The sequence below is a fragment of the Phyllosticta citriasiana genome (assembly GCF_038021145.1).
Source record: "Phyllosticta citriasiana strain CBS 120426 chromosome Unknown IWZ02scaffold_1, whole genome shotgun sequence".
Taxonomy (NCBI): domain Eukaryota; kingdom Fungi; phylum Ascomycota; class Dothideomycetes; order Botryosphaeriales; family Phyllostictaceae; genus Phyllosticta; species Phyllosticta citriasiana.
In genome coordinates, this window is record NW_027117278.1 from 813857 (window position 1) to 839449 (window position 25593).

General features: G+C 54.1%; 7 protein-coding genes and 1 non-coding gene across 8 annotated transcripts; 4 read left to right on the top strand and 4 right to left on the bottom strand.

Annotated features, from left to right (window-relative positions):
- The first annotated feature begins 688 nt into the window (after window positions 1-688).
- Window positions 689-2847, top strand: IWZ02DRAFT_9136 (major facilitator superfamily domain-containing protein). The gene has a single exon (XM_066771407.1). It carries the CDS (start codon window positions 946-948, stop codon window positions 2746-2748), a length of 1803 nt encoding a protein of 600 aa, XP_066626920.1. The 5' UTR covers window positions 689-945; the 3' UTR covers window positions 2749-2847.
- A 99-nt stretch (window positions 2848-2946) lies between these two features.
- Window positions 2947-3030, bottom strand: IWZ02DRAFT_t12. Its single transcript has one exon. It is a non-coding gene; the product is annotated as a tRNA-OTHER (tRNA).
- A 425-nt stretch (window positions 3031-3455) lies between these two features.
- On the bottom strand, window positions 3456-5132 carry IWZ02DRAFT_429011 (Alpha/Beta hydrolase protein; the record flags this gene model as incomplete). The annotated part of the gene is made up of 1 exon (XM_066765956.1): window positions 3456-5132. One exon carries the CDS (start codon window positions 5130-5132, stop codon window positions 3456-3458), a length of 1677 nt encoding a protein of 558 aa, XP_066626921.1.
- A 2802-nt stretch (window positions 5133-7934) lies between these two features.
- On the top strand, window positions 7935-9666 carry IWZ02DRAFT_370191 (alternative sulfate transporter; the record flags this gene model as incomplete). The annotated part of the gene is made up of 8 exons (XM_066764487.1): window positions 7935-8041; window positions 8089-8116; window positions 8164-8238; window positions 8294-8303; window positions 8362-8491; window positions 8543-8738; window positions 8787-8993; window positions 9046-9666. Coding segments are annotated over 8 exons (1374 nt in total), but the record flags the coding sequence as incomplete, so codon positions are not given.
- An 806-nt stretch (window positions 9667-10472) lies between these two features.
- On the bottom strand, window positions 10473-12499 carry IWZ02DRAFT_9235 (uncharacterized protein). Its single transcript, XM_066771420.1, has 3 exons — window positions 12296-12499; window positions 11634-12235; window positions 10473-11579 (listed from the first exon to the last, which is right to left on the bottom strand). The coding sequence occupies exons 1-3, from the start codon at window positions 12357-12359 to the stop codon at window positions 10587-10589; spliced, it is 1659 nt and encodes a 552-aa protein (XP_066626923.1). The 5' UTR covers window positions 12360-12499; the 3' UTR covers window positions 10473-10586.
- Window positions 12500-13105: 606 nt separating this feature from the next.
- Window positions 13106-14296, top strand: IWZ02DRAFT_411741 (exoribonuclease family protein; the record flags this gene model as incomplete). The annotated part of the gene is made up of 2 exons (XM_066765722.1): window positions 13106-14002; window positions 14069-14296. The coding sequence occupies exons 1-2, from the start codon at window positions 13142-13144 to the stop codon at window positions 14294-14296; spliced, it is 1089 nt and encodes a 362-aa protein (XP_066626924.1). The 5' UTR covers window positions 13106-13141.
- Window positions 14297-14545: 249 nt separating this feature from the next.
- Window positions 14546-17826, bottom strand: IWZ02DRAFT_438836 (ferric reductase NAD binding domain-containing protein). Its single transcript, XM_066766745.1, has 2 exons — window positions 16526-17826; window positions 14546-16472 (listed from the first exon to the last, which is right to left on the bottom strand). Exons 1-2 carry the CDS (start codon window positions 17448-17450, stop codon window positions 14851-14853), a joined length of 2547 nt encoding a protein of 848 aa, XP_066626925.1. The 5' UTR covers window positions 17451-17826; the 3' UTR covers window positions 14546-14850.
- A 3129-nt stretch (window positions 17827-20955) lies between these two features.
- Window positions 20956-24371, top strand: IWZ02DRAFT_411748 (uncharacterized protein). The gene is made up of 3 exons (XM_066765723.1): window positions 20956-21682; window positions 21739-21897; window positions 21954-24371. The coding sequence occupies exons 1-3, from the start codon at window positions 21367-21369 to the stop codon at window positions 24353-24355; spliced, it is 2877 nt and encodes a 958-aa protein (XP_066626926.1). The 5' UTR covers window positions 20956-21366; the 3' UTR covers window positions 24356-24371.
- The last annotated feature ends 1222 nt before the right edge of the window (window positions 24372-25593 follow it).

A 25593-nucleotide genomic window follows, 5' to 3' on the forward strand; every position in this document is an offset into this window, starting at 1 on the left:
CATAGTGCTTGCCTCTCAAGTTCGGCACCCAGCGAGAGCCGCCTTTCAGCTTCTTTTCCTCGGCCTTGGTATTCTCAACTCCATGTCTACGGCCTTGATCTCAGTCCTTTGCCCTGAAATTGAATAAAAGAGAGCGTGGCAGATGGGTTTTGGAAGCGGCGCATCTGCGTCTTCGACGACAAGCAAATATTCCTTGACGCCGAAGGACGAAGGCTTCGTCCAGGTGAGGTGTGAATGAGATCCATCACCGAGCTGCGTATGATTGATATCCATGGTCGAGCCTGATGGTCCACATTCCGGCAATGGAGAACAAATGTGGGATTTGGAAAGACTTGAAAAACGGGCGCTTTGGTAAAGAGCTGGAGATCATGACCTCTGAAGCGAATAAGAAGGCATGAAAGGCCGTGCTCGATGTAGTTCCAAGCTGCCATGTTGGACTGCTTTTGGTGTGGGGTTGAATGCTTCTCATTGCTCAACCTTCCTCCCGCGCAGCTTTATGCTCCCAACACGGCAATGCATCAATAGTCAGCTTCATTTACATTCTGGGTTGTGTCGTCACCGCCAGACCGCAGCTGCGCACGAGGCGTTTGAATCATCGGAAACGGCCTCTCATCAGAGTCCGCGTGGGTGATGGATTACGACTACGGAGGCGACCAATTGGCTTAAATCAAGACTTGGACCTTGTCAGCCCCAGAATGAATTCTCGGCACTTTGATCCGTTCTATGCGGAGATATGATCGAAATTCCGACGTCGTGGCGTGTATTTCGGCGCTACGGCCCCTCCCATTGGCTAACTGGACGGTGGATCGGAAGCTCCGCTCTCCCCGTGGCGCCAAAGGAGCAGACCATGCTAAATCCCCGCTTCCGCCATTTTTCCAACGCGTCTCGAGATGTTGACTCGTGAGCCTTCAAAAGAATGGGTTTTACTCATCACATCACGACCAAATGGCCAATCCGGAATCCAAGAAATTCATAAACATGGCCTCGCCGACACCGGACCAATCAAGCGTGTCAAATGTCGGAGAGGCAATAAACGAAAAGCAGGATCTAGACAAGATCAGTTTGGACTCTGCAAGACGACCGGTTACAACAGGCGATGCAATCGTTCCCCAGGAGAAAGTGCAGGTGTCCAAGATGCCAAGCCAGGAGGAAACACAAGACATCGAGGACGTTCCACCAGAGTCACCTCCCCCAATCTATTCGGTTTTTCGTGCCAGGACCAAGGCCCTCATCATTGTCTTTGCTGCTTTTGGGAGTGTTTTTTCTCCTCTGAGCAGCCAAATTTACCTCCCCACACTCAGCACTCTGGCAGATCAATATCATGTCTCAGTCGCGGACATCAATCTGACCATTACGAGCTACATGATTCTGCAGGGCATAGCACCCATGTTCTTTGGTGACCTTGCCGATCAAATGGGACGTCGCCCGACATACATAGCCTGCTTCATCATTTACTTTTTCGCCAACCTGGGACTGGCCTTGCAACGCAATTATGCTGCCCTGATTGTGATACGGGCGCTCCAGAGTAGCGGTAGCAGTGGTACGATCGCTCTGGGTAATGGCGTCGTGGCCGATATCACGACCAGTGCTGAGCGCGGTTCCTACATTGCGTGGGTTCAACTAGGAACTCAATTAGGACCCGCTCTTGGACCCACCCTTGGTGGCATCCTTGCACAATTTCTGGGCTGGCCGTCCATTTTCTGGTTTCTCCTCATCGGCGGTGGCATTTACCTTGTGCTGTATGCCATTCTGATCCCAGAGACAAGCAGAAATATTGTAGCAGACGGCTCATTGCCGCCTCAGCGTTGGAACAGGTCTTTGCTGAACGTTTTAGAAGATCGAAAGCAAAGATCCAACAGCCTGGAGAGAACCCATTCGCGAGAAGCTGCGCTCGCAAGGAGCTCTTATCTCACAAAGTCTCGCAAGTGCCGCCTTCCAAACCCACTCAGAGCGCTACGCGTCATTGTCGAAAGGGACGTCAGCCTGGTTCTCTTCTCCCTTTCTCTGACGATGACTGGATTTTTCTGCCTCATCGTTCCAATGCCCGACCTCTTTGCGCGAAAGTACTCCTTCAACGACCTCCAAATAGGCCTTTGCTACATTCCCTTTAGTGCTGGCGCTATGATCGGCAGCATCCTCTGTGGACGCTTCCTCGACTACAATTTTCGCCGCGTAGCGCGCGCTCAAGAATTTCCCATCGACCGGAAGCGTGCAGCTGACTTGCGCAACTTTCCCATCGAAATGGCACGACTGCAAGTTGTCATGGGTCCGCTTCTCATTGGCGCTGCGTCTGTGCTTGTTTGGGGATGGGTCCTCTCACAAAAGACTACCCTTGCAGCACCGCTGATTGTTCTCTTCATCGGGGGATTCATGCTCAGTGGTGCTATGAGCATGCTCAACAGTCTTCTGGTCGACTTGTACCCAGCTTCTCCTGCGACAGCAACTGCGGCGCTCAATCTTTGTCGTTGCAGCATGGGAGCCGTGGGTACAGCTGTAATCGACTACATCATTGCGGCCTGGGGCCTCGGCTGGACATATACTTTCTTGGGCCTGTTGATGGCATGCACCGCTCCCATGTTGTGGTGCGTCACGAAGTGGGGTCCGCAATGGAGGGAAGAAAGATTTCTACGATTGGAGCAACAGGCGCAGACCAAGAGGAATAGGGAAGATGAGAAAAGAGCTGATCAAGACAGGAATCCGGGAGTTTCGACGAGTCCGGCGCTGGAGAAACGGTCATCTGCTGTCTGAGCGGATACAATGATTCTTTGCGGCCACTACTGCAGCGGCAGATGGCTGCAGATTAAGAACCATAGCTCAAGTGCCACGCTCGACACTAGAATGTGTGGCACGCAATATGACGGACCCTGGAATCGAGGGCGCATCTCAGGCCCCCGCTACCACTCTTTACCACCAGCAGACAAAACAAAAGGTCAAAAAAGCATCAATTAGACTGGCCAGGACTTGAACCTGGGACTTGCCATGGAAGCGATGTTCAATCCATGACATGCGTTACCACTACGCCACCAATCCAGAAACATTTTCGGTTTTTGCTGTGTAGTGGTACAGGGGTTTTGACACTTTATATACTGATAATTATAAAGAGACGCACCACAAGACTCCGCTCCCTGCGTGCATCTTTCTCTTCCTTCTGGAGAACCTGAATGCTCCCCATCACCGTCACGGTCTGTGGATTGAACACTTCCGCACGCGCTCAATTGTTGGCATGAGTCCACGTGAAGCGGCGGAGATTTTTCACAACAAAATAAGACCTAACTATTACTACTCTTCGACAACAGTACGTTTTGATCCAATATAAACAGTCTTCAGAACTTTGGCCCCTCTACAGCGTACTCACAGTGGTATCAAGGAAAGACACGCCGTCCTGCTACACAGTCCGACTGAAATGAAGTTCAACTCAAAGGACAGATCTAACCAGCGCCTCCCGTTCGCCTGTTTTAAATTCTGAACCTCGCGGTGTTGTCGAGAATTAACCGGGTCACCTTGTCCCTGAAATCATCATCTATCACTTGTTGCCCGAAAGCCGAAAACTCCAAGAGCTGCCTGTTATCAAGAGTCCATTTTGGCCACTCAAAGCTGTTACGGGCAGTGTTTGGATCCAAATCGGTCGCAAAAGAGACGTAGTACGCGCGAGCCGCAGCCGCAATGTCGGGCTTGAGGCCAAAAAAGTTGACCAAAAGATCACTTCCGTGGAAGGTCCCAAGGATCGGCGTGCCCTTGAAGTACGTGTTGAGGTACGACCACGACGCCGGCAGCAGCGGTGCCGCTAATTCGAGATAAGCGCGTCGAGTAATGGTGAAGGTGAGGTCGCCGAGTATTGCGGCCAGCCGCTTAAACTCGGGTCGGATCTCGTTGAAGAACCCAGAACCAAAGGGAGAGCCGGCAATGGGGGTGTCGGGATACAAATCGAGCAACTCGCTGATAAGCTGGCTATCGGCGTTCAAGAAGAACGTTGACAGGTAGTCTTCCAGGTCCATGGTGGTTGTCACATTGAACTGTACGAGGCTGAAAAGGGTGCCCTCGTCCTCCTGGTCTCCGATAATGATGGGTACCCTCGCCACTCTTCCAGCAAATCCAGGAACTTCCGGTGATTCGGGGAAGAAGTTATCGCCAGGATCTGGACGTGGAAGATAGGAGAGATCCAGGGACGAGTAGTCGAAGATGCCTGGGACCGAGTTGAAGGCTGTCAGAAGCTCCTTGTACGGAAGCCTCCTCAAGCACTCGAGGGTGTTCCTACGGCCTCTGCAACCCGAGTTACGGACTACCGTGTCGTAGATTCTTTGAGGCTTGACCGAATCGATCTCCTCTGCTGGGATCACAGAGCCCGAATTCATAATGGCAGCGCGGAATAGGGGTGATCTCTTGTAAGTGTTGTCGCCCCCGTTGACAATCGTTTGGTCGTAGACGGAAATCGCCCCCGCTGACTCTCCCCAAATAGTCACGCGATCTTTGTCTCCTCCAAAAGCCTCGATGTTGTCGGCGACCCACTCGAGGGCAAGGCGTTGATCGCGGAGACCAAGATTACTGCTACCGTCTCTTTTGATTTCTTTGCCCCCGAGGAACCCGAAGCCACCGACGCGGTAATTGGCTGCCACGTACACGACTGGTTTGCCAATCTTTACGGCTTCTTCAAGAATGCCGTCGCCAGCGTAAAGTTGGTTGGAGCCGAGCAGGAAACCTCCGCCAAAGATGTAAAACAGAACTGGTAGCTTGTCTCCCGCCTTGGTACCAACGGGTCTCTGGACATTTAGCGTCAAACAGTCCTCATTTGCTCCCTCGATGGCCTGGAACAGTGGTCCGTTGGTAATATTGGCCAGAGTCTCTCCGACAAACATGTTTGGATCGAGACGAAGAAGAAATTGTGGGCACCCCGGAGGAGGAATCAGGGATGGCTTGAGTGTCCCGAAATTCCCATCGTAAGGCCGAGGAGGCTTCAAGCGAAGCCGACCTACTGGAGGTCTTGCAAAGGGAATACCTTTGAATGACTCGACACCCTTCTTGACATCTCCAATGACGGTTCCGGATTCGATGTGGACCGATGGACCATCACCGAATTGCGCCAGAGCAAAAGAGGCGCCTGCAGCAAATGCAAGCAGGAATCTTTGCAAGAACATGATGAGACGGCTTGGCCAGGTGCAAACAACGAGTTGCGGCATGCGAAACTGGAAACAATGTACCCCGCCATTTTATATGAACTTGATGTTGCTGCCTGTTAGATCGTTCCTGATGTTTTGACAGACCCCGGACAAGAGAACTTCCAGGATGATTTGGCAAACCCTTCCGCTAAGATGCCTGGCTCAGGCTTCAATTTGCGGGCGACTGAGGGAGTGAAATCACGGGGCGGCGTGAAGATTTTGAACTACGGCGGAGGTTCCCCTGCTAGTTCCCGTTATCAACACACACAAGCGGTGCGTGGTGTTTGGCGTGCCTCGGCAGCGCCGGTTGTCAAAAATGCATGCTAAGCAAATGCGACTAGCAACCTGCCTACAAAAGTAAGCTTGGTTAAGCTTATCTAGCCTGGGAATCTCCGTCCTTCCTTTGCCATGGCGGTTCGGAACTCTTAATGGGAATAGACTCCGGCCTTGACGACACGTCCCACTTTGCACCAGGAAAAAGCAAAAAGGCACGAGAGGGGTGTTTCCATGCAAGAGAGGGGTCTGTTAAACGGCCTGCCGGCCGAGAGCAGGCATCTGGGTATTGACAAGGCCTGAGCATGGACATGCCGCCATCTATCTTCGCCCGACCCTCGTTGTCTGCCTGGACTGTCGCATAATGAAACGGCAATTCGCAGTGACATATACTGAGGCGAACATTTCGGACGAATTCTCGCTCGGAGAATTTTCCAGATTCCCCATTGAGATTGGGATGGGAAAAACAGTTCACGCATGAGCGGTTATGACGACGAAGCCGCCCAACCCGTGAACGGCTAGCGAGCCGCCATGTGCAGGATGTCCCTGACTAAAAATGAAAGAGGAGTTCTGAGTGGCGGACCAAGCAATATCGCATCCCCGCTCCCATTTGAAATTAGGCAGCTGTTTCTGTCTTCTACGTTGGTTCTCTATCCAAAAGCAGAGGGTCCTAAGCCCCGCGAACTCTTGTTTGGGAAGCTTGGTACTCTCTCGCTGGTTTTCAGCGTCAGTAATTTTTGAGCGAAAGAACACAAGAAGGATTGGAGATTACGTTTACACACTGGGAGATTACGATTGCTCTTCCCCTCTGATATTCCCTAGCCAATAAGGTTTGAGATTCCATTGCTACACTGGTTACTAAGGCTTAGCATTTCATGTTTAGATAGGATTGCTGTTAAATACTAGGGTGGAACAGACCTCTGAGTAGGATGCCTAACTAAAAGTCAAAAACTTTTGTCTAAACTGGCTAATGCTGAAAACCGGCGGGAGAGTATGTAGAGCACTCGCGCCCCGCTGCTAGGATACACACGCTATGTTCATGACGCGTCCTCGTCGTACAAATCGATTGCTCATTGGTCCATTTGTTTCCCTCTCGCACAACATGGTGGTTCTGAGTCCTGCGTCGGTCTCGCGGTCTGCGTCTTCCGACCCGCCGTGATCTGCCTTGGCAAACAACTCACACCGGCCCGCACAAATATCGTCCTGATCACGATCTTCTGCCGTCGAGAGGGGATGATGCCCTACGATATTGCGCAAGCTTTGAAGACTTTTTGGCTTGGGGTCTTTGACATCTCAAACTCTACCCAGGTCGTTAGTCCCAACACTGTCTGGTCGGAGACCATCACGCTGGGCGAAATCCGTGGGAAACCCACAAAGAGAAGGTCAAATTTGGAAGCATTCAAGCGATATTCAGCCAGAGCTCTCGGAAAGATCCAAACATCATGACGGGCGCTGACAGAGAGCACTCGACCTCCATCCAGCGAAAACAACAGCTGTTCGTGTCACTGTATTCCCTATCAAGCCTCGAATCCTGGCAAGCATACCGCGTTTAGGCTGCAATATCTGGGACGGACCGCGACATTCAAGCCACTCACAAGACTCCTCGGTCTGTCGCTGCTGAGAAAAAGCTCCACTCTTAACGATGATCGAAATGGGGCGCCACAGACGCGGGTTTTGGGCGTGGAATGATCGGCGTTGATAGTAACCCCGCGTTTGATGTCAAGTGAAAGACTTCAGTCACATTTCTACCTGCAGGTATTCGGCTGATCAAAGAAGACGTGAGGGCAAGCAAAAGGCGATGCGAAATGCAGGCATGTGGTTGTAAAGACGGGGGCCACGAGTCATGTCAATCACATAATCGGGCCTGGCAATGGTGAGCTGCTGCTCCTGCTACAACAAAACAACGCCACACATGCCTTTGCACGTCTCATCATCGATTCCAAATGGTCATGGCGCAGAAGAAAAATCACCATTCCAACCCATTCTCGACTTTGACGGCCAGCAGAATGGAGCAACGAGGCAAAGAGACACGAGAAAGGCAATGCATCCCACATTGTAGCATTGCGCCATCGTTCCAGGAGCATTCCTCTCCTCCAGCTCTGAATTGGCACCTAGAACGCCCAGGGCCTTAGGACCCACTTTCACTCAATCTGATCACTCCCAACCGCTGATTGACCACCACTCGAGGCACAGGCCGGAGGTTGGACGAGGAAAGTCGTTCGTTGCTGCCAATTGCCACGCAAGATGAGCGCCGTCGACTTTGGAAATTGATCAGGCTGGCATTTTGTTCCGACGTGCTTGCCCGCATTTATCCTGCAGACTCCTCGTCCATTCTTCGTCTTGCCTAGTGCTATTGCGTTATCTCTTCCCCATCTATCGCAACTGCCCTTTGCCATGGGCTTTACCGACGAGAAGTCCAAATAACCCAGCGTCAAAGAGTCGCAATCTTTTGATCAAGAGGGCAACTTCACGGACAGTACCAGCAATGACGCCTCTGAGTTATGCGTTGACTGGACAGTGGCAGAGGAGAAGACGCTTGTTCGCAAGGTCGATCTGGTCCTCATGCCGATTCTTATTCTTCCGTTCATGGCGCTTCAGCTAGATAGGGGTAACATGTAGGTTTTTCGGTAAGACTTGGTTGTTCTGCGCTCACAACCTTCAGTGGAAACGCCCAGACAGACAACTTTCTCGTCAGTAAATCATTTGACCATCCTTTGCAATCACTAATGTCCAGCAGGAGGATGTAGGCATCACACAGTACCAGTACAATATCGGACAACAGCTTCTGTCCGCTGGCATTGTTATCCTTGAGGTACATCCACTTTCCCAAGTCGGCAACCACCTTCGTCGGGCTAACTCACGTGCAGATCCCCAGCAGTACGTCCATCTTTGTGACCAATCACGCCACTCTCGATCTCCATGCTGACCCTGGTAGACTTGGTACTTTATCGGGTTGGCCCGAGGGCATGGATAAGCCTCCAGATCTTCGCATGGGGGCTCGTGGCGACGTTTCAAGCTTTCCAGAAGGGCCTTGGCGCATACATGGCTACACGACTGCTCCTTGGGTAAGTGTGACTACCAAGACGTGTTCGAGTGAGGGAGCTGACGACGGGCAGGCTGATGGAGGCTGGTTTCATTCCCGCCTCCTTATACGCCATTACTACATGGTACAAGAGCAGTGAAATGAGTGTTCGTTTTGCACTCTTCTTCTTTGGCAACTACATTGCTCAAGCGTGCTCCGGTCTCATTGCGTACGGCGTCTTGCATATGAGGGGCGTTGCTGGTTTGGCCGGGTGGCAGTGGCTTTTCATAGTATGGTCCTCCGCCCATCCGGTCGGGTTGCTTGCTGACTCTCTCTAGATCGAGGGCCTTTTCACCATCTGCACTGGCTTCTTGTATCTGGCCTTTTACCCGAAAGACCGAGACGACCCGCGTCCTTTTACAGGAATCAAATACTTCACTGCCCGCGAGCAACACATTCTCTCGACGCGCGTCGTCATTGATGATCCGACCAAGGCTCCCAACTGCAAGAGAAAGACTATTTCCATGCAAGAGCTCAAGGAAAGCGTGAGTATCAATGGTACCCCTTTCTTGGAGTCAACATTAACCTTTTACGCAGCTGAGTGACTGGACACTGTATCCACACGTCCTGCTCACCATTTGCGCGCTAGCACCAACCTCCGTCTTCACATCGTATGGACCCAAGCTGATCATGAGCTGGGGATACGAGCGACTCTCCTCGAACGCTCTCTTCTCCATCGGCCTCTGGATCCAAGTCTTCACGGCCATGGTCTGGGGCTTCTGGGCCGACAAGGGCAAGATTCGCGGCATCCCCACCGTCGCCGCGCTGCTTCTCTGGTTGGCCTTTACGCTCGGCTGTCGACTGGCGGCAACGAGCAGCAACCATACCACGCGCCTGGCCATGATTGTCATGTCGCTGAGCTTCGGCATCATCTGGCATCCGCTCAACTCGTCGTGGTTGGCGATCAATGCGCGCAGTCCGGCCGACCGCAGCATCAAGATGGCGTGCATCGTCATGGCGGCCAATCTTGCTGGCATTGTCGGGTCCCAGCTCTTCCAGTCGAGCGATGCGCCAAAGTACATCACTGGCTGGACGGTTGTTGTCGTGTTGAACTCTTTGGCGTTGTTCTTTGGGCTGTTGGCGAACGCACAGTATAGAATGCTTAACTGGATGGGAAAGAAGAGTGGCGAAAAGGCAGGGAAGGCTTTCTTCTTGTGAAGAGGGATCATTAGACGAGTGGATCACGATGAGATACCAAGGTTGGAAACCCCAGGTGATTGCTTCCACTCTTGAAAGCTTTTGGCCAGAATGCGCCCCAATTTTTTTCCCAAATGACACTTGAATGCTCCAGGGTACTCAGGATTTAGGCCCTGAAAGCGGCAGCGATGCATCGGATTTTGAGCGCATATCGCAAGAATAAATCGGAAAAGAGCTCTAATTTGCAATCTGATACGATATACATGAAAAACCAGGTCCGCTAAGCCTATCAACATTTAACTCTGCCTACAAAAATGACGCTAGCTGAATCACGAATTGCGCATTGCACGAACGAGACGGCTAGTCTGGAAACATGGCAATCACCACACGCCAAACATGAAATCCCCATCCTCAGCAGAGTCTCCTTCTCCTTCTTTCAGAGCGCGAGGTTGAGTGAAGGGGCCATGGAAGGGAATGTCGCGATTACTCGGCGGCACGACTGCAGTCGGACGAGGCGAAAGAGCATCCTCACTGAGTACTAATTCCGAGAGCTCGATTGGTTGCATTACGTTTTGCTGCTTAGGCGGAAGGGCGTCGCTCCGGCCGGGAGGCTTTTCATGACTGGGCAAGAATGTCAGCAGTTTGAGTCTGGATGCGCAAGAAAAGACGTGAGCCAACCGATGAGCACCTCCGCCGGACGGTCTGTTGCGTAGGATGGCCCAGAAGTCTGTCAATGCCCGACTAAGTTAGCGAGAGAGCTTTCGCAGACAGAGAAACGAGAGGCATCCGTCCGCGTTGACATGGGAAGGGGGACTACCGACAGCTTGCCATTTGCGACTGCTACTGCTGCTACTACTCGCCTATGCAGCGACTTGAGCAGCGGTGGCTACGCTGCTTGCTGCCCAGGCAACACTGGGGCACTGAACAAGGAAAGGAAAACCTCAAGTCCGCATTCCAGTCCACCACCATGCTCTCACCGTGGCTAGGATGGAGGTCCCATTCCCAATGCTCCAAACCGGCAGCGTGACGTCGCGAAATGGCGGCTTACCTTGGAAACCATCCAGCTTCGTCCGCACCCACTCGACGTACGGCTTGTCGTCTTTGAGCACGTAGTATGCCAGGCTCAGTGGCATCAGCCATGCCAGCGCCGTGTCCTGGGTGTGCGCAAAGTTCTCCAGCAAGAACTCGAATGACCGGCATATTTCGAGCGCTGGCTGCTTCAGTGTCCGCGCCTGTCCGGGCAGCAGGAGTGGCGTGGGAGTGGTTTCGTGGAGAATCTTTCGCGTCAGTTCGGCATACTCGTCGGAAGAAGAGTCCGATGCTGCTGAAGGTGAGTAATATCTGGGGCTGGTAATAGGTTCCGATGGACAAAGGTCCCCCAAGAATCGCAGTAGCCATAGGAGGACGGCATTGTACAGACAGATTTCGTTGGCCTGGATAAACCTTTTGTAGCGCAGCACCGTTTCTAGGCCTTGTGGAATCTCTGTCGGACCTCCTGGCTCAACGCTTGCTGGCACGGCGTGGGCGGCATCTGGATTCTGTCTCTCCCACTCCCACCGCCACTTGAAGAGGTCCTGCAGATGCTGCTGAGTTTGAGCAAGGAGCGACGCACGTAGAGTAATGGCATCCGAATCCGACCGCTCCTTGAGCGAATCCTCATTTTCGAGCAATCCTGGGACATAGGAAAGCACATCGAGCGGACGACTAGACGGAGATCGCGCTTCAGGATTGAGCTTCCAAGGGACAGTCTGCCACTGTTCTTCTTCAAGGAAAGTTCGTTTGTGTTCAAGCATGGCCTTGGATATCAGAATGTCGCGCGCCGCTTCAAAGGCTCCGAGGAAAGGCTGCTTCTGGAATTTCTCTGGTCCGCACAGCAAGACAAGTTTCTTCAGACCCTCGTGATGGCCAAAGTCTGAGCTTTGATGTACGGAGAACTGTCGACCCTGATTAGTCTGCATATCGAATCGAAATTAATCCCGTCAACATACAGTGTACATCAAGATGATCATGACCGGGATGATGCACCTCAGCGCCCGTTCCTGATCCAAGTTTGAGAGGTCCCTGATCAGAATCTGCAACGAATGGCCGTATTCCTTGAAGCTTCGATCTTGGAGTTGTTTTTGGCGTTGTGAATTGCCCAGGAAACCCAATGCTAAGGCTTTACTGGCGGCTTCGGAGACTTCGTCAACGCGCCCTTGGGCAGCCATTTGCAGCCATGGTCGACCAAAGCTGCTGTATACTAGATTTGAAAAGGTAAATGAAAAGGCAATGTTGTTCTGGAAGGCGGAAAGATTCAACTCTTGCGGTACCGACGAGGGGAGATTCATCTTGTAACTTTTCTGCTGCTTGGCCAAAGAAGCATGCTTTTGCCCAGTGGAATTTGCAGCATTTGGCTGTAACTTGGGCTTTTGTCGAAAGGTGCCAGCAGGAATGATTTTCAAGTCAGTGGAAGACTCGGAAGAAGACTTTCGGTTGGGTCTTGATGAGCGTGAAGCTCCAGGGTTCTGGAACATGAAGCGGATTGTCTTCTTGTAGCCCTGACACACGTATCCGGCCCTCTCACACTGAAAACACGTGGGTTTGCGCTCATCTGCAGGTTGTCATTGCTTTGGCCCTCTAGCCATTCTCCAAGGCAAACGACGGGACCTACCGCATTTGACGTGTCTTCTTCGGCATGTGTGGCAGCCTTTGCTCCGGCCTGGGACTCCCACCATGGCGACGACTATGATTCGGGACTTGGTCGTGAAATGATTAGACCCCCAAATATTCCCTTTAAATTGCTGTTGGAACAAACCTGCAACGCAGAGGCACAGTCTTCAGCAGGGGCAACTTCGCATCCGGCTATCCAACGTCAGCCTCGTCGACAGGGCGGCGGCGATATGGGGGCCAAGGTCGATGATTCAGCTGCTCTTGCACGTCTCATCAATCAGAGCTCCGGGAAGCTTAGCGGGGGTTCTCAGGTATAATAGGCGCTCTGATTGTACCACGGCCAAGTCAAACAGTCCGTCCATTGATCAGAGCTTGTGATGACGTCCAGGGAGCTTTTGCCTTCCTTGATCGCCAATCAATATCATTGGTTGAATCGAGGCCAGGATTGGAATATGCGCGGGTGACGCGTCGCGTAACCTTTGCACCAGAAAGCCTTGCTGAATCCTGGACCCTAGGCTGATGCCCGCAGCATTTGCCCATGGCACATGGCTGCCTGTGCCCCTTGACAAGTATCGAGGTTCGGAAATCCAGTTGTAGTCATGAGTGAGACACACGAGAGGACTCAGACAGAGACATCTGAAATTGGAACACAGCAGCAGCACTGTGGCAAATGAGTCGGTCGCTGGACGAATGTTTGCAAGTGGTTTGGAAGGTCCAAAAAGAGCACCGATGACATGGTAGCTCTTATCGATACCATCATTTTCCAAAATGCGCCACGCGCCAAATGGGCCAAAAACCGTCACCTTGATCTCTACATCCATCCAATCCACCCAAAAGCTCCAACAACATGACGGTCGACGCAGCCTCTGCAGCTCCAGCGCTGTCGTTCCCTCGCGACATCTTCGCCGCTCTCTCGCCTGCACCATTCCTCCTCGCACACCTTTCCTCGTCCAAACAACCGCTCCTCCGACCAAATGGCCGCACAACCTCGACCTTTCGCGCCCCGGCCCTCAATTCGAGCTCCCTGACCCACTGCTCCGGCAGCGCCGTAGTACGCCTCGGCGACACGGCCGTCGTGTGCGGTGTTCGTGGCGAGCTGCTCCTGCAACGCGACGTGCCCAACCCACCCGACACAGACGCGGATCCAGCTCGCACACTCAGCGCCGACGACGACGAGAGCATGACGGCCGAAGATGAAGACGACAGAGAAGAGCTGGAGCGGCTGGGTCTGCTGGTGCCAAACGTGGAGCTGGCAACGGGCGCCACGCCGACTATCGTCCCTGGCCAGCCGCCCAGCGCCGCCGCGCAGGTTCTGACATCGCGACTGCTCGGTCTGCTGCACTCGACACGCCTGGTGCGTGCGCGCGACCTGCGCATCACATACACGCCGCCTGCGACCGACGATGCCGCCGCCGCCGCCGACGACGAGGGCCAGCCCAAGCGCGAAGTCGTCGCGTACTGGACGCTGTACATCGACATCCTCTTCATGTCGCTCGACGGCAACGCGCTGGACGCGGCGTGGGGAGCCATGCTGGCTGCGCTGCGGGACACGGTGCTGCCGCGCGCCTGGTGGGACTACGACTCGCAAATGGTGCTGTGCGACGACCGGCGCCAGAAGGCGCGGAAACTGCGGTTGAGGGGCAACCCGGTGGCAAGCAGTTTTGCCGTCTTTGCTGCGACGACCAAGCAGGGCCTGAGAGGCCAGGATGTCGAGGTTTTTGGATTGGACGGCTTGACGGGACAGGGTAACGCACCGGCGGCAGAGGAGGGTGAGGACGACAACAGGGCCTGGGTGTTGGCGGACCCGGACGCGTTTGAAGAGGCGAATTGCGGCGAGGTGGTAACGGTTGTGGTCGACAAGGTCGACGGCAGGTTTGTTGTCCGCCGGGTGGAAAAGAATGGCGGCGTGGTCGTTGGGAGAGACGTTCTCAGGAGCATTGTGAAGAGATCAGAGGAAAGATGGGTTGAGTGGACCGAGGCGCTGGGCAGTGAGGGCAGATGAGGTCGTCACGGCTGGCAGGATACGTCAAAGATCCATTGATACGGGAGTCCTACGACACATTGGAATCCTCCCGCTACGGGCCTCGTGCTGAGAAGTCTCAATCCTCGCACCAACGACCGAAATCAGCTCAGCATAGCTGTTGTCCTTGCCGCGTCCTCAGCTAGGTAGTCAGCCAGACGAGTTGAGAGTCACAATCTGGCGCAGCCCATGAGACTGGGCGCTGAACCAGACAGCCCAGCCCGCTTCGATAGGATCAGCAAGCCGTCAATTAACTACTTCTCTACACCAACCCGCCTGAATGACTGCGTTTCTACCGATACAACATGATAAGAAAAGGCGCTGTCTACGCTGTAGATAGCCATAGAGGAGCGTCGAGGATACATGGCGACTATGGTTGTCAGAAACGAAACGCTCGAGAGCAAGCGGCAAGTAAAGAGAGTGATTATACAAGCAAGAAGAAATCGACAGAAAAGTCGGCAAAGCACTAGAACAAGGGTATCCAACAGATCAGCAAGCTCCAACCAACCCCTCACATCCTCACGTCGTCAACAGCATCAAATAGCATAATTCTCCGTGTGCATAAACACCTCCGCGACCTCGCCATCCCTCCACACCCTGCCCTGCAACCTTGCCACCGTCTCCGCAACATCGACCCTGAGCCCAGGCGGCCCGCACACAAAGACGCAGGTGCGTCGGCCCCAATCGCGCGCCCACTGCCGCAGCATGTACGGCAGGTCTGGACGGCCGTACTCGGTGCTCCAGCTGCCGCCCGCGTGCGCGGCCTTGACGGCCGCCGGCAGAAACGCAAAGCGCATCAGGTTCTTTTGGAACTCGGTGGGCGTGGACGGGAAGCCAAAGTCGAAGGCTTGCTGGTTGGACGGGTGGAAGGCGGTTGGGGAGAAGGCGGACGGGTTGGTCGTCATGGCGTGCGAGATGTCGATGGAGAGGTTGCGCGAGCGGCGTTTTTCGAAGAGCGAGCGCGTCGATTGGGGGGCGGGGAGGTCCGTTTCGGAGGGGGAGGGGGGTTGTGTTGGTGCTGCTGGTGGAGGTGGAGGTGGAGGAGGAGTCGTGTTGGCGCTGCTGTTGGAGGAATCGCCATTCAGGGGTCGCAGGTGTGCTTGGGGTAGCGCAGAGATGGCGTCTTCATTTTCACGCCGCAACTCCTTTTCGCGCTCCGCATCGCCCTGCGCCTCATCTTGGATCAACGCCGACTGCCGTTTGAACGAGCTGATGCCCGAGATGCGCTTGTCGGCAATGTCGTTGAAGGCCGTGTCGACCTTGTCGTGGAAAAAGGTGCTGACGGGCCGCGTGGGACTCGTCGCGCTGACGACCTGCCCCGTTTTCGCCTGTCGCTTTGCTGCCGTGATGAAGAATCGACACTGCACCGTTTCGGGTGGGGCAAATTCCCGGCATATTCTCAACTCCTCTTTAAACCATTCCATGGTCTCTGGTCGCTTCAGCGCCCAGATGACTTTGACTGACTTGGTAACAGCTTTGCCGTCGCGCATGCGCTTGATGAGGTCGAGCAGGTGAGACACGACGGCGGTGACGCCGCTGCCGCCGGCGATGAGGACGACGTCGTCAAAGGCCTCGATACGCCTCTGCAGCCCGCCGTATGGCCCGTCGACAAAAGCTCTGTACGTCTGCCATGGGCCCTCTTGGATGGCGCTACGAAGCACCTTTTGCGTGAATCCACCAAAGGGCCGAAAGACGAGCACCATGTCCTTGTAGTCGGGTCCATAGCTCGAGGGGAAGTCCTTGCTGCAGAGCGAAGCAATCGTGAATGGATGATTTTCGAAAATCGAGATTCCGGGCATTCGTAGGTACACATATTGTCCGGGGCGCCACTTTCTCTGCGTGGGGATGGTGACTTTGATGGCATTTTCCGGCAGAATGGTCACGGCTGCTTCATCACCGATCAACCAGGAAACCTTGAACGGGTTGGTCCAGTTGAGGTAGAAAACGACGCGCACGGCATATGACGTGAGCCAAATGGCCAGGGTCGAGTAGAGGTAGTGCCATGACGTCAGGTAATTGTTACAGTGCCAAAAAAGCATGGCAAAAAACAGTATCGAAACGGGGACATGTACAGTGACAAAAAGCTCGTACATCCAGGCGCGGAGGTGTGGGATAGAATGTACACAGAGAAATATGAGAGGGACGAGTGAGGCGATTCCTGCTCAACAAATCAGCAAAAGTCGTGGAAAAAGGCCTTGAAAGCAGTCTCACCGGTGCCGTAAGGATAGAAACTCTGGCCTCGGAGCAGAGCCTTGTAAAACTGCATTCCTCCGTCATCCCATACTGGAGTGACGTAAAACGGCACCGTGTGGATCAAGCTGAGAATCAGCATGATATACGCGCCCCAGCGATGCAAGACGTTGAGTCTCTCGTGTCCGATTCCAGTGAGAAGGGACACGACGTTGGCCTTCATGCTCAGGGCAATAATCCAGGGCAAAAGTGCTATCGCCATCATACCAGATCGGATTGCGACGGGCGGCGAACCATAACTGATGCTTCCCCAGTACAAAGGCTGAGGAACAAATGTGTAGAGGATAACCAGAAGTAGAGCGGCGGCGATGACGCAAGATACAGCCAGCGACGGAAACATCAGAGGCCTCCAACCTTTGCGGAGGTTGATTTGCGGGGTCGGGCGATAAAAGATCCACCTGACGAATGCGATGATTGCGTTCAAAGGTTTGAAGGACGAGACTGACGATTCTATCGGGGCCGGCTGGGGCAGTTGTCCGTGTCGTGGGAAAAACTTGGCGGCCGACTTGTCAGTCTTCAACACCGACAGCTCGTAGTCCGTATCGGGTGATGAGGTGATGGAGCTGCTTAATACCTCTTCTTGATGGAGAGCGGTCCGCGTCTTGTCGGTAAAGTAGTGATATGATCGCATGAGTGATGCGAACACCACAAGTGTTATACAAAAGTACACCACCGCAAGCGCATATTTCCCACTTTTACTCCATGGGTCGACCGTGTTTGCTTCAATGAGTCCCGCGGGGCTTGTGCTGTTGTAAGGTATGTTGATGCGTTTGGCGAGATGCGACATTGTGTCTGATGTTCCCCTCTGGATCAACGCGGCCGTGGCCTCAAGCTGTTCCAGCGTACTGTCTGCGTCATTTTCCTGGTTGGCGTGCAGCGCTGGCATTTTTGTGATAATCTCCAACTCCCCAGATCAATCGCGTTGCGGAATCCAGTTTGAGTTTTGAATTTGAAGTGACTTGTAGCAAGTCAAAAGGCGGCATATGTCAAGATTGCAAGAAACATTTGTTTGGGATGGCATGGAAGGTGTCGTAGGATTTGAAGGTGGAGCGGTGAAATGTCCCGGTGCCTCGGCTGCAGTCGCAATGATTCGTGTGGTAGTCGTACAAGTCCGAATTTTTGTCAGCTGGTGTTCACTTAATGCTCCCGACAGTACCAAAGCGCGTGGAGAGGAACCATGGCGATGACGCCGGTAAGAGGCGAGGGCAATGACGGATATAGAACGAGCGACGGTGAGATGGAGAGCGGCGGCACAAGGGCACAAGGAAAAGTGATACAGCGGTCGCGATGGGTGGCGTCGTCACATATAGTGGCCCCAGCTGAAGTGGAGAAGCCATGCATGCAAGGGTCCAGTCTTCTGGGCTCGAAGCGTGGGTTGTCTACGCGCGGCACGCTCACAAGGTGCCAGTTTGCTCCATGCTCACGGGCACACGGCATCAAGCCAACCGAAGCACCGACTGAGCCGCTCCATGCTGTGATGAAATTCAAAAGCTCCACTTCTCGGTCAGAGCTGTCGAGTCCGAGAATCCGTCATGCCGCTGAAATTGCCTCGATTTTGAGGGCAGAATGCTTGTCTTCGTTGGCTGTGCACCGGTGGCAGTTCACTAGCTTTCCCCAAGCAAAAGATGATTGCTTGACCACGTGCAACCGTCTCCGAGATACAAGGCCTATCCGCAGCAAGGCCATTCAAAGCGGCCGAGTGTGCAACTTGATAAACCACTGGTCCTGTCTCGTCGACCAACCCCACCTTCTTCAGTATCGCACCGCCTCAACCCGTAAGACGGCACGCGCATGTGAGTCGATGTAGGTCACATGCCGAGACTGGAGTGGCAATGACGAGATTTGCCCGTGGCGGAAATTGACGACTGAACAAGAGAGGTCGAGCGGGTTCCCGACGCCGTAAAAGTCGGTCAAGCAATCGGAGCCAGAGAAGCGATCCTCTGCGGAGGTCAACGACCCAGAGAGAACAAGGCGACGGCAAGCACATACGAACGGCAAATTGGGACTGGAACAGCCATCAGGACCTGCATCGACGACTGCGTGTGTGATGTGGATTGTGGAGTTGAGGTTTGTGGTTGGCTGGATGTCAAGGATGCGGCGTCAAATCAGATGGAACTGGTAAGCGCCCAGAAGCCTCCCGACATTTAGCCTCCGCCGTCGATCCGGAGCGGCAACCTTTTTCAAGCTGCATCACCTCAACACGTCTGCCTCTCCCGTTGATCCGATCATGTCGCCGTATGGGGTTAGTGGATCATCAGAGCGCATCGTCGAGACCTAGCCTCCTTCATGACAGCGACGTCAACATTAGCTTGGGCGCGTACCTGATCCGGCGCTTGTTGTTGTCCCTTTCCCCGGACTCTACCTTTGTGCAAGAGCCCTTGCAATGGTCCCGCGGACCGTCAAACTCTAAAGAGACGCGCTAGTGAACTTGCCTCCGTCCCTGGTTTCGTGGACTGGGCATGGTTGCCAGCAGGTCGCTCTGGGCTCAAGGCCCGAGATCCGCTCCTCTGGCCGGCTGCGTGCGGCCATGCACAAGCGCCCAAGCAAGTCGGTCTGTGTCTGGACCAGACGCAACATTGTGTCGCTGCAAGCAATCACAGTATGGACAGGTTCCTGATTCGTGCCCATTGGGTTGAGAGCCATTGGCCAATGGCGCTTGGTTGTTCGCCTCGTGTAGCAAACCTCTCCTGCCGTCCTTGTCCAAGACTCAGGGGTATCGCCGGTTGATGTGCCTCTGAGGTTGACAGATTGGGGAGCCAAGGTCTTGGATTGCGGCCCATTAGCATCTGTGGTGGTCCCACGGCAGCGGTAGCGACGGTCCGGTCTTGAACCCAGGATCCGTTAGTTAGTCATGAGTAGGGTGACATTCGAAAGATGCGAAGACATGCATGGGCAGAAGCTTTCGAGAGTTTGACTCTGTCTTTCCAGTCTATTTCTGATACACCTTTTTGTGGAGAGGATCCAACATAAAGGCGATTCTGTTTGGATTGATTCCTAGCTCTTTCTTTCGTCGCTTCTGTCACTAGAATAGATCATGCCAAGCATGCTGAAGCAGTTTCGCTCTCTGACTTCTTCGGCACATTCACGTACGAGATGCACGGGTCGCAAAATGGATGGGATGACAGGACCTGGTTGACATGGACAAGTTGGGTGGAGCAGAGGTTTTGAACGAACATGATCAACTCAGCAGATGCAGAAGCACGAGGTGGCGGTCTTGCTGTTGTGCGGGGGCTAATTCGAGCCCGCTTCCCCAGGTCTCGAGTTTCCGCGTGGGGCGGATCGGCGGTGGCCTGAGAGAAACAAGAGCAGAGGGTGTGAGGATTGACGGATGCTTCGAAGGAGGCCGAGATGGGGCCAGGTATATCTAACGAGCGAAATCTAATTTTGGATTTTTGAGTTTGCATAAGAGCGGGTTTTGAGCCGCCTGGTAACTGTGCTTTCTCCATTATTCTTTCGACTTGGTAGAAACATTGCATGCATGTAAGACGGAATCGCAGCGGCTCGTTGATCGGGTCTGGGGATTTGTATCGACAGCATTCGACGCTCCAGCTGCCATCAGCTGACGCAATAGCGTAGTCGTATGGAAACGGTGTAGCGGAGCACAGACGGCGATTTCTTCAAGTGACGGCGATAGTGAGCAATGCCAATGCCGATGCCAAGGATCACTGGCAGATGTCGGCTAGGAGAAGGCGGAAGAGCCGAGCAAGGTGGCAGAACAGAAAAGCAGGCGAGAGCATCTTTGGTGGTGCATCCAGCGTAGTTGTGAGTTTAGTGGTGGGTTTCAAGCAGCCACAGAGATGGATGGATCCAGAGACGGCTGATGCACTAATGCCGTCCATGGCGCTGGGGATTATCCTTGTGCATCTCCGCCTCAACATCCACACAACACTGACGACCGTGGCTGAAATCCATTAGTGGTACAAGACGGTACACGCCGTCCTCAGTGGCTGACGAGCAGGCTCCCTGGGTCGAGCTGAGACTGCTGTTGTCGGTGCAAGGCTTGCTCGAGTCGTCGAGGCAGACATGTTGTAGAGGGACAATGCCGATGGTGATGGTCATGGTCATGGTTAAGGCTAAAAATAAGGTCGCGGCGTGCGTCGCGAGGGTCAGGAAGGGTGAGGTCGCGCAGCGCAGCGCGCGGGTACCGGTGGCTGGCAGGGAATCAGGGAACGCGGAGTCAATCATTGGATTTGTGCACTGTAGAGTACGAGCACACATCTTCAGCTTTTTTCTTTCTCTTCGTCTTCTTTTCTGCCTTGTCCCTCTTCCCCTCACCATATCGCCTCTCATCCTCCCTCATCCACCTGTCCCTCGCGGACTCGTCTCTCCCTCACCCACCCTTGGCCACTCTCGGTCCCTCTATTGGTCCCTGTGCCTCGTCTCTCACGACCTACCTACCTACCTACCTACCTACCCACCTACCCACCTACCCTACCACCTTTCCGGGACCTGACCTCTTCTCGCCCTCCTCCCGCGCGCAGCCCCAGTCCTGTCTGTGCTGTGCACGGTCTTGTCGCCGCCCGCCCAAACTCCCCACCAACCAAGCCTCACCTTCCCATATCATATCAAACCTCTCCCGGGAGCCGCTGCTTCAAATTCCTCGGCCACCCTACTCCTACCTGGCCTGGTAAAACTACACCCACTCCCGCCGCCTCGGAATCCTGTCTGGGGGCCTGTACCTCCCGTCGCCCTCCAACGCGTCTCCGCTCTCCCTCGCTTCTACCTGCGTTCCTACTATAATACCTCGTTCGCACGCCCCTCCTCCATGACACCAGCCTGACCGTTGGACCCCTCGCGCAACCATGGAGTCGAGGTCGCTTCTCTCGCCTTTGCTCTTGATTCTGTCCCTGCTGCTCCTCTTGCCGCGCTCGTTTGCCCAGACTGCTGACGTCACAACCATCAATGGTGTTCGCTACGTGTCGGCCATTGACGACGACGGCAACTCGATCTACGTCCGCGACAATCGCCAGCCTTCGCTCTACACGGGCAACTATGGCGACTGCCTCGGCGACAGCAGCATCAACGTCACCCGCTTTGACGCCGCCTACTACAAGGACAACATGACGGTTCTCTTCCACCTGGCGGGCGACACGAGCATCGTCGATGAGGGTCTCATGAGTAAGTCGTGACCATTTCAGTTTTTATTTTTGGTTCCTCGCGTCTAATGTGCAAAGTGTATATTGCCGTTTATGCATACGGCGAGTCCCAATTCGAGCTCGTGTTCAACCCCTGCAACGCCAACATCAACAGTCTCTGTCCAATGAGAAACAATGTGTCCATCGAGGCAAACGGCATCATACCAATTGCCCCGAGCGACGTTGCCAACATTCCGAGTAAGTACAAAAACTTTGTGCATCCTGCAGGGATCTTCGGAACTGACACATGGCAGCCATCGCGTACAGCATTCCCGACTTTGAGGGCCAGGCCATTCTCCGTATCTTTGCCAATTCGACTCAGCAAATGATAGGCTGCTACTCGGCCTCCATCACCAATGGCAACACCTTTTCGCAAAAGGCCGCAGTGAGCTCGATCCTGGGAATATTCACGGCAGTGGCATGTGTTGCGTCTGTGGCTGCGGCAATCTATGGCTCCGACATTCCCGTCATTCGCAAGCACTACGCTCACTCCATGTCTGTGTTTGTCGTCTTTTCGGTTCTGCAGCACATCTACTACACGGGTGCGCTTTCGATGAATTGGCCGAGCGTCCTGGTCGCCTTTTGGAGCAACTACGCCTGGGCCGGTGGCATGATTTACACCCAGGAGATGCAAAACTCGATCAACAAGTTCATAGGATCCAACAAGGGCAACACGACGGCCGTCGGGGCAGCCAGCACCGGAACAAATGATGCGAGCGTGGGCGGTGGCTACGACATTACCAAGATTTACAAAAGAGGTGCTCGCCGGCTTTGGAGGAGAGACGTTCACTTTTTGCATTCCCCAAAATTTGAGCACGCCCTGCACAAGCGTGCCCTCGCCAACAGCACCGACGGCTACTCGTGGTATGGACAGCCGGTGAAGCCTGGTCTTCCGTTGCCCGGAAACTATTCTGGATTTGCCGGCACTCTTGGAACCGAGGGCATTCCTGCCTCGAATGCCTTTACGACTGGCTTTCTCTGGTTCCTAATCCTGGTCGTAATTGTAGCAGCATGCATCGTCTTGTTGAAGTGGACCCTGGAACTGCTTTCCATGGCTCAGGTCGTAAGAAAGGATCGTCTATCCTCGTTCCGCACCCACTGGATCGGCTACACGACCTTGGCTGTTCTCAGGGTGCTGTTTATTGGATTTTTCATGCTCATGTTCCTGACGCTATTCCAGTTCACATACAAGGGATCCGCTGGAGTCACTGCCGTCGCCGCCCTAGTCTTCATAATCTTCTTTTGCGGCACATTTGGCGTGGCTGCATATGCATGCCGCTACCGCATTAGGGTGGGCAACTACGTGTCGGAACCGGATCGTGTGAATTTGGAACGTCGCAAAATCCTTGGGATTGTTCCTTGGTACAGATTCACTCGAGCCAGCGCACACAAGGACGAGACTGGAACAGTCTACACCGGCTCGCTTCCTTTTTGGAGAGTCAGCTCCGTTGACCCAGAAAATCAAAAGTCGATCCACGAAGATGAAGAATACACCAGAAAGTTTGGCTGGCTCGCTTCGCGATTCAGGCGGACCAGATGGTGGTTCTTTTCGTGTTGGCTGGTTTACGAATTCGTTAGAGCCTGCTTCCTTGCGGGCGCCTCTGGACATCCCATGACCCAAGTCTTTGGCTTGCTGGTGGTTGAATTCATTGCCTTCGTGGCCACAATAATCCTGCGACCATTCGAGTCCCAAAGGCTCAATGCCTTGATGGTTTACCTGCTTGGTTTCAGCAAGGTCTCGACTGTTGCATTGTCCGCAGCCTTTGACGTTCGCTTCAATCTCGCGCGAATCACGACGACGGTCATTGGTATCGTCATAATTGTCATTCAAGGAATTCTGACGATCTTCCTCTTGCTCACCATTTTCTTTGGCGCCATCACCACGTACTTTTCCATCAAGAGACATACTCCGACGGACGAGTTTCGCCCTCGTGGCTGGAGAGGCCACCGTGAAAAGTATTTTGCGCACCTTGACAAGGCCGAGAAGGACCTGCCTCCCGAGCCTCCTGCGCCCGTCATTCCCCAAGAGCCTCAGGAGCCCAAGATTGGATTCAACGTGTCCTCGGTGCGCCGCGTGGCAAAGATTGAGGATGAAGACGAAGAATTCATGGCCGAGATTGGTGATCCAAAGGAGTCTGTGACCAGCATGCCCGCCTTTCCGGAAGGCCAAGCTCAAGACGGAGAGCAAGCAGCGGATGCACCCACCCAGACAGGGCGCGCAAGAGCGGCAAGTCGCGCCAGTATTCGAAGCAACATGTCATACACCAGCCTGCCACGGACCGCTCGCGTGCACCGCGCCAGCTGGAGCTCCCGTGACTTTCTCGAATGGGCAGACACGGAGCGCAACCGAATAGGGGGCTCCTCAGCCACCCTCCTCTCCGAAGAAGGCAACAGGCAGACCGGTGGCGGTCGCTCGCGCACCAACAGCTTGTCGCGCAACAGAAGCAGAACCGGCACACCAACACCCAACTTCAACGACAGCCGCCTGGCGATTGACACGCGGATCCAGGAAATGGCCGAGGACACGGAGCTCCCCCAGTCGCCTCAGAGCATGCACACAGCGGAGACACTTCATTCCACCAAAGCTGCCCAGCAGTCTGCTGCACAAGACGATGAGATTCGCCCGGCAGATAGCAGCAAGCGGTCGAGCACCTAGTCGACTATTCGGGCATTTGCATTTTCCCTTTTTTCACGATGGTACACGATTGACGCAAAGACATATGGGACTGGAGTTTTTTTTTTTTTTTTTTTTTTTTCCCTCTCTTTCTCTTTTGGACGGTGAGGTCTAAATGTTTGGGATGGGGAATCATCTTTCCCCCTTCGTAGTCGACTTGAATAGACTCCATGATTTGGATTGGGGTCGATCAATCAAGCAAGCAGCAGCGAGCAGCAAGTAAGTAGCGAGAGGCATTTTTGGGAGTGCGTGGGTATATCACAGCACAGCAAGCATAGCATGCATGGACATGGGAATGGCATAGGGCATGGCGTAGCATACTCTCTGAGTCTCCTTTTTCCTTTTTGATTCAGTCGGTAATTTCTCTTTTTCCGTTTTTGACCTGGCAGTTTGAGTCGGTTCGGTTGGTCGGTTGCTTAGATGGAGCAGCAGAGCATCCATGGTGGACATGGCTCCGTTTGCATGCATGGTATGGTAGCATATGAGAAGAAAGAGCGGGAGAGCTAGGCATTTGCATAGTCAATGAGGAACCAAGCCTACTGGAGCAGTGGAGATTGTTTGCGTGAGACAGTCGGCGAGACAGCAGCAGTAGGGATGCAGACGTGTGACAGACGGGTAGAGGGGCTGACGGACGGGCCAGCAGCGGGAGGGCATGCGGATCAATTGTGAGTGATGGTGGTGGTGGTGGGTGTGTGTGTACCTACATGTGCTTAGAGCAAGGTCCCACCTTGTCTCTTTCTGGTGTGGACCAGCAGGAACGGGCGGCATCATCGTCACGACGCGCTCTCATCCCGGGATGCCATGGGAGATGTCCAACCCACCTTACAGGTTGGCGCGCTCAGTCGCGCTCAACGACGGGAAGCATCTTCCCACTCGCCAACCACCTACCCGCCGGATCTCCTCAGGCCCCCATCAATTATGCGCACGATGTACACACCTCATACCTAGGCAGACAAGTGCGGTAGGTAGCCAGGATCCTCGCGTCCGCATCTTTGCCCTACGCAAATTGCACGGGCAGGGATGCACCCCAGCGCAGACTGATGTCAAAAGGAACGGGCCGACGGCAGGGAAGCAAAGGGAAAGAGAGAGGCTGGGATGATGCCCGACATGATTCTGGCAGCTGAGCGGCGCGAGAAAAAAAGAGAGAAAAAGAGGGAAATGGAGCAAGGAAGGACAAGACGAAGGGCGTATGACGTCATGGTTGAAGAAGCCCAGCCCAG